This window comes from Lolium rigidum, chromosome 7, assembly GCF_022539505.1.
Source record: "Lolium rigidum isolate FL_2022 chromosome 7, APGP_CSIRO_Lrig_0.1, whole genome shotgun sequence".
Taxonomy (NCBI): Eukaryota; Viridiplantae; Streptophyta; class Magnoliopsida; order Poales; family Poaceae; genus Lolium; species Lolium rigidum.
The window spans coordinates 306,358,854-306,371,988 of record NC_061514.1 but is presented as its reverse complement, the minus strand read 5'-3'; the positions used below and the strand labels follow the sequence as shown (position 1 = coordinate 306,371,988).

Below are 13,135 nucleotides of genomic sequence, written 5' to 3'. Positions count from 1 at the left end.
TAGTAGCACATCTGGTGTCTGGTGAGCATCCTTCGCATGCCCACCAGGATCGGCTATGACAGTACAACCTGGGTCATAGTGATCGAAGATCCAAAAGTGATGGCAGGACTTTTAAGGGATTGGAAGTGCAGAAAAAATTCAAAAGTTTGCAACAAGCGTCATTGTAACAGGGGCACACAAGCCAACATGTGTGTATATGTAGCTTAAGCCAATAGTACTTCAAGCACAACACACCAATTGTCATAGCATGGACTGAAATAGGCATTCATGAAGAGCTAATAAACATCAGTCAAGCGGACGCAGGAACACGACTGATGAAAGAGATAACTGAAATACATATATTGTTCGACTGCTTGATCTCCCCTTCGTCGCATATATCGGTTGTAACCCCAGAGTACTGAAGTGGCAATAGCACCAAGGCCAGAACAGTTCTATTTTCACAGACATTTAGGACAAGGGACGGAAATCGCAATACTGCAAGAGAACCGTAACAAGGCTGAAAGGTCGATCAAGATAGTGCTTTTCGGAGATAATATCCACCGTGTCGCCTCTTAGGTTATACACACACATGTTGCTCATGCCTTCATAATCTAACATGTATATGCAGTCTCTGTCAACAGACGGAAGCTTATCCGCATCCACAGACACACACCTATCTTCACCGAGGAAGAGCGCGCGGCTGCCAAGGCTCTTGACCTCCTCCAACAACATGTACTGGATGTTGACTCTGAAAACTTTGAAAGATAGTTCTGTGTAGCGAACAAGCAGCAGTTCCCCGTCAGACTCCACGAGATAAGAACGCAATTCGCCAAATTCTTCCTCTCTACATACGTCCATTTCAGGCGGCACCTGGTCTATGAGCTCGAGCTCCTCTGGTGTGATAAGCTCGAATAACCATCCGTGCATATCGGAACAATATATGTTGCCATGGAAGTTAACAATGCTATCCAAGTAATGACCAGGACCAGAGGCCTCCTGTGTAAAGTCCGTGTCTGTAAAGACTTGGCTGGCTGGAACAGCACAGAACACCGTGGCCGATCTCAGGAAGACCAGCGCGCAATGAGAGCCTCCCTGCAGCGCGGTATACTCTATATGCTTAAAATCTTCAGGTAGCGGCGCGGTGAAGAGGAGCATGTCACCTGTAAAGGGGTTGAGGACACGAGCCAGGTGCGGGGACTCCCTTTCTCCGAGCACGAGGAGACCGTCGGTAGCACCGACGAGGATGTGGTCGCGGAGCACCGGGAGGCGCAGGCGGCGGAACCGCCCGGTGGGGACGTGGAGGAAGAGGCGGGCGTCGTCGTCGTCGTTGTCGGGTTTCATGTCGACCATGACCCAGTGGCGTGGGCGGAAACGGAGGTCCGTGGCGAGTGGAGATGGCTTGGCGATGGCAGAGCGCCAGCTGGGGCAAACGGCCCTCATATCCATGTACGCGTCGACACCGCCGGTGGTGGAGAGGACGCAGTCGGCGATGCCTTGGACGAGCTCCGGTAGAAGCGACGCCCAGTCCGAAATGACGGATAGTTCATCGATCTTGGTGCTGCCGCGCGGCCGCGGCTTCCCCCATTCGCCCCCATTCTTCATTGACGCCCCCTGAGTCCTCGGCAGGCACCTCAGCCCGCCACCTCGCGCTCAGGGGCAGGGTTCCAGATCGGCGCTTGGCGGCGGCTCTGCTGGGAGAAGGAGTCAGCTCGGCGGCGGCGGAGCAAGCTTGTATGAGGAGATGGAGCTGGACAAGAGCAGCAATGGAGGGATGTACTTTGAGGGAGGAAGGGAGGCGGCTGCGGCTTGGGGAAAGAAGCTCTTTTTGTTGGATGAAATGGCTTAGGGTGAGGCTATTGGGCTGTTTTTGTTGGGCTTCGTCACTGGTTTTTTGCCAGCCTAACTTGGACCATCAAAATATGTTCAGTTCTTTGCCACTCTCAAAACAATTCAGTTGTTTGTTAGACTCAAACAATTGCTTAGGTCAATAAGGGAAAACAAAAGAGTTACTCGTACTGTGACAAGCCCTTAATGGACATGATCGTCAGCTGCCAGGAACCCTATAAACGGGACAAAATTGACCGTAGTAGAAAGTCGACTTGAGAACGAGGGAATAGGGAGACATACCGTAGCCGTAGCGGCCCTGGTGAAGTGGAGCTATAACCCTACGGACCATGGCAATGACGGCGCGACAACGGCGACACTAGAAGAAACCTTGCGGGCAGCTCGACCTATGTCAGGAGACTAGATGAGGAAAGCCGCTAAGCTCGCTGGAGCTCAAAAACTCAACCATGGCAATAAAACCTAGGATCGGGTAGGGTCGGGATCTCGCAACTTAGGAAGCAATAGATAAATCTAATGGGATAGAGCGGAGCGATGGGAGTTTTTAGGTACAAGCGCAGCAGCGAGAGCGACCGCCGACCGGAGACGACCGAGGTACCAACGGCGGTGGTGAGGCGACCACGTGGGCGAGTGCCACAGGGGCGAGAGCAAGGTGGAGGAACACTAAGTGGTGTGGTCAGTTTGACTGAACTGACCAATTCGGTCTGTTTTCTTCCACGAACCTGATAGGTTGGACCCACATGTTAGGGGGCAAAACTGACATTCCTTAAATAGACAAAATAGGCCAAGATAGGGCAAAATAGACCCACAATCGAGGAATGATTGGAAAACACGCGGTACTAGAATCGAAGAATGGAACTGAGCTGCCGGGTTCCAATGAACTACCAGTACTACCGATGTTGTCATGTTGGCAGCAAAAATTACAACCAGATACTACGGGAAGGACACAAGGTGCCGACAACCAGACCCCGTGCCAACGGCAAAATATGGGGGCCGTCAACATAAGTCCCTCGACGCCCGCCCACGAAGCCAACAATTGGCACATCGGTAGCTGTGCTGACGGCAACCATCGCACATACCTCAGCTGTGCCGAGCACAAACGTCGGCACAGTCTCCACCTGGTGGGGACACCGACACCGCCGTGACGCGGGACAAACGATGGCACGGCCGTCGGCACAGTTCATGTATCTGTGCTAACGGCAATGTCGTCTACACAACTTTCACGCCATTTTTCTCGCGCCCATTTTCTCCCGCCAAATATTCGCGGCGTTTCAGTCACTCGCCGCCCTATATATAACCATGTCTTCTCCTCCAACACCACCAGCAACGCTTCTCTCCTCCAACGCCACCATCAGCACTTCTCTCCTCCAACACCACCACATAATCCTCTGAGCTCCGCCGCCGTTGAGATGGCTCCTCGTCGCCGTAGCCACACCGAGGTAGTCAGAATCCCGATCTTACTACCGGAATCCTACGATTTGATGATCTTACATCACCGTATCGATCCAAACCACTATGAATCCCAATCAGGTAGAATCCATGTTGAGTCCCGATCCAAATCATAGAATCCTTTACAATAATGTAAAATCTCGATCCTTTTTTATGGATTTTTCGATTCTACTAACTCTTTATTTTTCCAATCCCCTAAGCCTACGGGGATACGACTTAAACATCCCAAGCCCTTTTCACTTGCTTCAGTACCCTTTATTTACCTACCAAACCTCAAATGATCTATCGCTAGAACATTATTGCTAGAAACTTTATGGATTATTATTTTTATCTCCATTATACTATTAAACAAACTTTGTGCTTGATAAAAATATCTTCTCTGAGTAAGTATGGTAGGATCCCAGATTCTACGATTCGATACTACGACTCGATTCTGTCCGACGAAAATCGACTCAACTCTGAATCCCGACTCTGACTACCTCACGGGCTTCCTCGGCGTTCGCAAGCGGCCTACGGGTGCGTGTGTGTGGCTCGTCACCTTCTACATGAAGGATGTTGCTGCTAGCGCATACGATATTGCGGCGTGGAGGTTTGGCCGGCTGCGCAATGAAATGAAGGCAACGGGATGTTCGCGGACACGACCCTCTCCTAGTTCGTCACGCGAGGGCACACCGATGTACTCCGATCGCCATTCTGTCGGTGCTTCAGGTGTTTCTCCTGCTGGTGACGGTTCAGGTGCTGGTTCTACCTCGGTTACATAGATAAAGGTAGGACGCCTAAGTTTGGGAGTGATGAACTCAGTTCGAGTACATGATCTTAGTTTTCTTTAGCTAGGTGTCTATCAGGTGTGTGGCAATCGTGCGTATGACACTCGATAAAGGTGGTCTTTGCCGCCTACCCCGAGATTTGGAACTCGGGAAAGTGAAAAGTACTAGGCAAAGATCCGTTTTCCTTAGTGCCTAGGCAGTAGAGATTTCTAAGAAACAACCACTGCATACATTATATATTAGGGTTGTATTTTAATTTAATAATTTTGGCCTCATGCATGCATATTATTTGTCTAGGAATTGCATTTGCATATGACTGCTCGCAAAGGCTGTATCTTAGCTACTCCCCGGTTGAGTTTAACATGCACGTATGTAGTTTAAACAATATTCCATCATTGGTGCAAGCAAAGATCACACAAATCATGCAAGAATCACATACAACAAGCGTACCTTGTCAGCAAATGGACCGCAACAAGCCAACAAGCATTCATGAACAGCTGATAAACAACATCAGTAGAGCGGATGCAAGAATATGATTGATGAAAGAGATAAATGAAATAGTACATAACTTTTCCCGCGTGGATGACTGTATATATGTCATCTATAAGAGCATCTCTAGCAGAGCCCGAATTCGCGGCCAAAACTGAAAAATTCCGACGAGAATAAGGGTTCGGTTCGGAGATGGGGCAGAACGGAGCCCGAACTCGCAGTCTAGCCCGTAGAATGAGTTCGCCCCCACACCCCCCCCCCAGAAATCGAGCGGTCGTCCCGTATAAAAAGGGGCCACGGAGGGGAGTTTGGTTTGTAAACCCTACTCCCCTTCGCCGCTTTCACTCCCGCCGCCGCCGTCTGCCTCCTCTCCGGCGAGCAATTCCGCCTGCTCTGATGCTGCTCCGCCGCTTCGGCCACCACCCCTCCGTCCACAATGGGGCGGTTAAGGCGCGTAGGTAGGTGTCAACACCCGGATTTTTAAGTCCAGATGCCTGTTATGCCATACATCGCAATCCCAGGAATATTGTTGTTGCGAGACATAACAGTTGAATATCATAAGTCATCATTCATTACATACCATAGTCGTCTTACAAATAGAGATCACATGATCCAATATTACACAAATAGTTGATCTATTGATCAACATACACAAAGTTCATAGTTTCATAGCGGAAGCGTAAATAGAAGGGACTCTCTAGTCCACAAGCCAACGTCTGACGTCAGAAGATTCCCTAGTTGTCGTAGGCGTCCTGCTGGTCGTCATCTTGATAGTTCTGCTCCTCTTCATAGTCTGGCCATTTGAATAGCCAGGGACACAGCCGTGAGTACTTTAAAGTACTCGCAAACTAATACTAACTAGTGGTTGGGGCGCCCCATGGGGCGCCTCCTCACCGGTCCTGTGCGCCCCAAATTCAACACAACGGCAGGTATACATTACACTAAACAAGAGAAATAGAATTTAACGGCAGTGGTTAAATATTCAACCAAGGTTGAAAATCCAATTTTATATTTCAGTTCCACAAAACACAACCAGCAGGTGCATGTCAAATTTGATAGAGAACATGCCTGACCTCAAAAATTTGAACTTCAAAGTTGCACCACCTAAAATTGCAGTGTAAAAATTGATTTGCAATTTTGAAGTAAATGGCTATTCTAGTGAGATGAGTCAGACCGTCACTTCCTATTACATATAAGGACTAACAATTAAGAATGAGAACCCATGGGTGTAGTTTGTGGATGTTGTCAAGCCACAGCGTGTCTATGTAACAATACACCACCAGAAACAACCATGGCTCTACTCTGCAATGGTCGGTGTCATCTTTCGGCTTTCCACATGCTTTCTTGAACATTGGCGAACACATTATATGTGCCGCTTGCAGCATGCCATTTTTGTCTGTGCGGTGGCATCTTATGGGTTTGATATCAGCGTCACTGGGATGAATCGGCACCCTTGTTTGTCTTCGCCGCACGCTCCCGCGCCCCTTGTGAGCATCTTCACCTTCGCCTCTCTTCAAACTTGGTGAGCTTTGGAGGCTGCAAAATAGCAAGAAGGATCGGTTTGTTAAGATTAAAATGGAAAAAATGATAAAGAGTACCGCATAAAAATAAGGCAGATTGAACAGGACAACATAAGATTCAGATGCTTGTATCTATGCAGATCATCTATCTACAACCATCTGCCGCAGCACCATGCCAATTACTAAAGGTCACAAAACTTTTGATGGTCCAATGTGGCAAGTCAATCTTCTACTACACTACTATAGTACTTCTAATTGACTTAGTTTTGCACTAAAGCACCTCGAAATTGTAATAGTGCAGTTAAGGGTATATACTACTCTCTCTGTTCCATTCTATAGTGCCTATTGTTTTTTGGCACGGAAATTAGCGCAAGAGTATTTTTTACACAAGACTCCTAGCTGAACAACAACGTAAAATTTGGGAAATCCATATCTTCCTAACTTACCATAACAATTTTGGGAGTTGAACGATTTGGGATCTGAATAGGGAGGGGGTAATTGAAAAAAAAGCTAAGCTACAACCTTATATTCTGAAACAAATGCCAAAAATCTATAGGCACTATAGAAAGGAACGGAGGTAGTATCTGATATGAGTACATAGTGTTGGAACTAACTCGTTCATACATAACACATTTGATAAGAGTACATAGGTAATCTTTTAGAACATCAGAAGCAACATAACCAACAATTAGAAAACGACAACTATATATATCCTAACACAAAATCCCATAAATGAAGCCATAAGCATATAGTTTCCTAAAACAGAGTTGGATTCAAACAGGTTATCACCTCTTTTTGCTTGCCTTTCTCCAAACTCTTGGGAAGACCAGAAGACAACAAATCTGAGCAACAATTTCATTACCGGGAAGCCCAGTAGGAAAAGAAAGGAATCATTTGCCCTCGAGCAATGGAGTTCACGACATCAATAGTAGATATCCTTCTTTCCATCATCTCCTAAGGGTAGGTTCTCTCACTTGGATTACTGGAACTTCTTGAAATAAACATAACAATACATAGTTATAATAATAGTGCATGTGTCCTATCATGAGGAACATACAATTAGTCATGAGGTTCTTACATAACAGCGTGCCTGAACGGAGAAAGCACTTACCAGAGATGTCCAATTATGCCTCACGCAAAATTGTCAATAGGTTTTCTAGAACCACTAAAAAATGCGTCCAAGCATATCAAGCGAGACACAAGTTTTCAAAATCTGCAAGAGAAGCAACATACATAAGTAAGCAACATAAGGTAGCAACTTCTCATACTAATATACACACAAGGAGAAGGCAGGTATTATTTTAAATTTCATTCCGAAAGTTTAAAATGGGCTTGTCTACTTTATTTAGTTCCAGTGCTCTGCAATTGTGATGCCTTAAGATAAAAATAACCATGAGTTAACAATATCAAGAATGATTATGCTATCAAAAAATAAAACCTCGTGAATAATGGGAAAGTACCTCGCCGGTGAACTTTTGTTGTCTATTCGTAAAGTGCTTCAAAGACTCGTATAATCATCAATTCAGATGAAATAATACAGTTCAAATTTATGAAAATGAACCCCTAAGCTAACCATATTACTTAAAAATAACATAATAATATATCATTTTAGAACGAGTACAGACTGGACTTTTTTGTTACAACACATAACAGAAAAAATTGAGTACCTGCATAACAACTTTTTTCAGCATCAACTTCTAGAGCTTGACCACGCCCATTAGTACCAATCACTCACTCGGATGTTTAGTGAACACACGATTTTTGTTAAGTTGTCTGAAAATATGCTTTTGTAACGGACTAACAGAGGTACAACTATGTGTGCTTTGACATGATCTTCTGATTTAAATTATCCAGCAAATCCACGTAAGAAATATGACGGGCATGGTAAGCTACAATAATTGGCATGACTATCGTGCAGGACCGAAGAAACATAACAATTTTTGCATAGTTTAAAAGAAGTGCAAAACTATAAAAGGCAAACTATGTCTACAGGAGTAGATATTTTTAAGCAAATTCTCTGAGAATGCATTATGTATTACATAGTTCATTCACATATAATGTAGTAAACATCGGGAAACCTTGAACCTAATTCATTTTCACTACAACAAGCAATCACTCCCCTGCATAAGCTAGCACGCCAACGCAAGTGCTCATGATTTGCCAAAGTACATACATGAGGACAATAGACAATGGTGCAACGCAAACACTGCTGGGTGACCAGCAGTATAAGTATGTAGTACACGAGATCTGTGAGACGACTCACACATGCTGATCTCTGCGGCTCCTTCCTTCAAGCACGCACCATCCTTCTGCAAAAATAGAGATTCGTCACTGCAGGAATCATCGTCTTTCACCCAGCCTCGCAAACCATGGCAATCAAACTCAGCAGGGTGAAAATTAAGACATCAGACCAGATGAATGGACATTACTTCCAGCCGTCGGGTCAACTGAGAAAAATAGAAGAAAAGCAGATGGTGATGGGAGCAGCTCGTACCTCACCACTGTCTGGGATTTGAAGGGACGATGTAGGGCAGCAGGAAGATCCGCCATCGCTGTTGCCTCGTGCCGTCTAGCTCGGTCAGGCTGGCATCGCTCCGTCTGCCCCAGCACTACCCCTGTTGATCCCCCGCCAGTGTCCAGCCCCTCGACGAGACGCAGACTGGCGGCATCTCCCCTGGTCGCTCGCAACTGAAGGCCTCCTCTCGCGGATCTCGCCACTGTAGGGATGCTGCTCGTTGGCCGCCTTGCTTGGCCCTGCGTGCCTAAATCCCCTGTGCACCGCGAGCTCCGATCCCCCTCGCCCACCTTCCCCGCAGTGCTCTTCTGCGCGGCTGGGCCTGATCCTCCTCCCTCTGCTTCGCCCCTCCCTCCTCCTCCTCGCTGCTCTCTTGCACCTCCTCATTCCGCTGCCGCGTCGGCAGACGGCATCTCCGCTCCTTCTTCTCAAGCGCAAGGGGAGGAGCAGGGGATAGGTCCATCAATCGATAACAATAGAGAAAAGGGAAAAAATACAACAAGAAAATGGGAATCGCGTATCTTAGTCCAGACTGCCGCCGTGATGGCCTTTGATCTACTGGAGGTGAGAGGCGAGGGGCGGCGCATCACGGCCTTTGGGAGGGCCGACATGGAGACAACGCCCAAGCCTCCAGGGCCGCGCCGGCCGCCGTCGCTCTGGCCGTCGAGCCTCCGCGGTTGAGGTGCTTCCGCCTGCTTCCACCACGGGTTGACGCCTTAGATGAACCAGCCGGATCGGGTGAGGAAGAAGATGAGGGTGTGAGGTGGGAGCCACCGCCGCTGGGACGTGAGAGATGGGGGAGGTTGCGTGCGGGGAGAGGAGCGTGCCTTTCTTGATCTTTATTTATTTCCCTCGCTCGCCCAGCCTTTTTTTCGCTCTCTCAATCGTCAGCCCTCGCACGACAGGTGGGTATCGTGGATAGCCCCAGAGGGCTCCCTAGTACCACGCACTTGCTTGTTCTCAATGTAAGTGCTAACAATTCTAGTAAGGGGTGCTAAGCTCTAGTTTATTTTGCATAAAGCCAATTTTAGTTCACAAACATTTTAGTAAACAACTCCTCATGTGCTAACTAACTCAAGTGGGAACATTAGTGTCATTCCCACAACTCTGTTGTGATTCAAAGTCAATGTCACCTTTCAAGTTCAAATTCACAAGTCACCATTCACCCTTCATAGTTTTAGAAAAATTCTGATGACGGAACAGTATGGCCTTTCCAACTGTCCATAACCGCGGACGCGGCTATTCGAATAGGTTTAACTCTGCAGAGGTTGTACACTTGTGCCACAACAATTGCAATAGCTCGTCAGGGGTAACTGGCCCTGATTTATCGTACGCAGTACGCGAACTACCAATCCTAACCTTTCATTTACATATTCTAGTATAGGCACCTCTCCCCATGAGCTTGGCCTCCCAGTGAAGACAGACAGTCAGCTGGGAACCGCACGAGGCTTGGGCCGGACATTCACCTCATTTCACGTCATTTCATATCACTTCACTAGTACGGAGGCAGCCTCGGCATAACCCCTATGACGCTTGTTCAGAGGGAACCCATACTAAAATACATAAGTTTCCAGCTAAGCCTTACCCAGATTCAGGTATTGTGGGGGTACTTATAAAATCGGAATGGTATCGCATCTGAACCCAACCATCAGTGTTTTTGGGTAAAATTCACCAAGTCATTCACAGATCATATTCACCTTCAAAATCTCTCAATAGAATGACTCATCATTCCAAGGTTTTCAAAGTCATTTCAATTCACAAGTTCACAAATGGAGTAGTCACTTTTAATATTGAGCACTAGCATCTAGTTATGCGGGGTGCTAAGTATCTTGGAGCTTGCTAGGCTAAGTATGATGATCTTGTACTACTCTATAACTAAACCAAATGAATCATAAATCAAAAAGTACTTTGATAAAACAAAAGTAAATAAAGCTTGTAAGGTAAAACTGGGAAATAGGATCATAAGCATAAAGTAAATAGGGTAATGCCTTGCTCATAGTGAGCTTTGCACTTTTCAAGAGTATTATATTGCATTGGTGTTAACCTGCAACATTATAACTTGCAATAGTCTAACTTGCATTGGTAATAGCTTGCCTTGGTTGGTGATGTGATCAAAGTTTTCTTGCTCTTCCTCTTGGTAGAAGACCTCTTCTTCCTGGTATTCTCCGGTACTAGCGTCTATAAACGAATACGAGGATACAATCACCAAACAACACTTAAGTAACCTAAATTAGCCTTAATGGCTCACTCCAAATGATCTAGCATCATTACTTAACATTGCTACTTAGAATCAATCTAGGGTTTCTTACTTAGGGTTGGAGGATAACTTCTTTCCTTACATATGTAGATGATAGTTTCCATATAGTTTTTGAGAAATAAGTTCCTCTCATTGAATCTTCTCAAGATTTAATTTCCTCAAACAATTATACATGAAATCATGTTGACATAAGTCAATCATTCATCATCATCATTTGAGGAATTGATTTAAATGAGGTAGAATACCTCATACCATTTAATAATGCCTATTATGATTTAAATTCACCAAGCATTTCATTTGAGACTATTGGACCAGGGGTCAATACTTCATATGAAAGTATTTGGGACAAGATTTAAATGAAGTGAACACTTCATAGAATTTACATAATAGTTTTGGACAATATCAACTAACTAGAATAGCCATATAGACCTCTAATTAATCTAGGCCATGATCATGTACAGAACCCATATCATATTTTTACATAGTAAATTAGAGTTTGTTAAATGTGAATTATTGCAATTGGATTCACTTCAAAATTCAAAATGGTTGATTTTTAAGAATTATTTGAATGTGTAAAAGTCCCTGACTTGTTATTTTTGTCACATTAATTCTATAAAGAAATTCAATGTGAGACCAGTGTGGTTGGATCAAGCATTTCATAAGCTTTCCCACAATATATAATTCATCAAATTTGGTCAAGTAGATTTGGAGTTATTCAATTTTAAACACTGCATCAGTTTGCAATTTGTCTAAAAAGAATTAAACTAATTTCGAATTTAAACTGGGCGGGAAACGAAGTGGGCCGATTTAGTTTGAAACGCGGCACAGAGGAGTTGGGCCGGCCCAGCTAACGCTGCGGGCCTGCTGACAGCAGGACCCACCCGTCAGTGAGCCTTACTCACCGAAACGGTACGGGGCGCTGAGGAGCGTTGGATCAGAGGGGGATCGGACGGTGGGGAGGCGTCGTCTTCGTCGAGGAGAAGACTTGGCTGGAGCGGCGGCGGTAGGGGGTCGACGGCGAGCTGGGACGTCGGCGAGCGGTGGCGCTGATGCAGGGCGACGGTGTCGACGACGGCGAACTCAACGATGGTCGCCGGAGCTCCGGGGGTGGATGGTAGCGTCGGATTGCTCTGCGGCGGCTCACGGGCGGCGAGGTGGCAATTGGCAGGCGGTGCTGCGCAATGTGGCATGTAGAGAGGGCGAGGAGGCTCAGAGGAGGGAGGGAAGTTGCTTGGTGTGCTCAGAGGAGGAGGAGGAGCGCTCCTTTTATAGGTTGCAAGATGGCCGGGCGGGGTGCAGCAGATCGACAGCGACACGGCGTCTCCGGCGAGGCAGAGGGGTAGGAGGGAGCAGGGCGAGGTAGGCGACAGCACTGCGAGGCTATCGCGCGTGCTAGCTAGGTGGGGGACGTCCTGGCGAGCGCTGACGATGGCGGATTCTGGCGGCACAGACGCGGGGATCCGGCGGGCTGGTCATCGACGATAGGGCTCGCGCGGGCAAGGGACCGTGTCTGGCGGGTTGGCGCGGCGACGGTGATGCTCTACGGGCAGCTAGGGGGTCCAGGGGAGGCGGCGTCCATTGGCGTCGCGCGTGGCCAGGGGTCGCCGTGGCATGCGCGCTGTGCGACGCGGGCGGCATACCCTGGCAGACCTGGGCGCGACGCGTGCCACCAGTGGGGTCCTCTTCTCCGACAATGGCGGCTATGGTTGGATGCAGGGGAGCAAAGGGGGTCCAGGGGACATGATGGCAGGGTGTGGTGGTGAGAGAAGAGAGGGGATGGTGGCCATGGTAACCATGGCCGGCATGGCCATGACATGCATGCTTGGGCAGCTCCTCCTAGGGTTGCTGTGCATGGAGAGGGTGAGAGGGGACAAGAGATCAAGGTGGAGTGATTTGGGGTAGGTTAGGGGGAGTAGATCACTATTTAGAATAGTGGGCAAATAGTTCCCTATTTTCCAATTGCAACTTTTCACCATATTTGGTTGAGTTCAAAAGGATTCAAAATTTGCAAGTAGTGGGTTTGGTTGAGTTGCAAATGACCAGAGACAACTATGTGTGGTGGTGGAATTTAAAAAAATCAAAGAATAGCAAAAAGTGACAAAGTGAGATTGTTGATCATAATAAAAAGTCTCCACTTTGCCTGAGCATAGTTTTTGATCCAAGATGAATTTGGCATGGTGGTCTTTACCAAAGTTGTTCACCTTGATGTGCTCTTGGATGACATGCAAAGAATTGGGAAATTTTAGTTTGAAAAACTTGAAATAGAGAGGCTCAAAGTAGTGATCAGGCTATTAATGGCAGATTTGACCATTATTGT

The 13,135-nt window shown here is 46.8% G+C and overlaps 1 protein-coding gene across 1 annotated transcript; it reads right to left on the bottom strand.

Moving 5' to 3' along the window:
- Positions 1–289: 289 nt before the first annotated feature.
- Positions 290–1,581, bottom strand: LOC124673118. The gene is given in 2 exon segments (XM_047209245.1): positions 290–511; positions 514–1,581. Coding segments are annotated over 2 exon segments (1,290 nt in total).
- Positions 1,582–13,135: the final 11,554 nt, after the last annotated feature.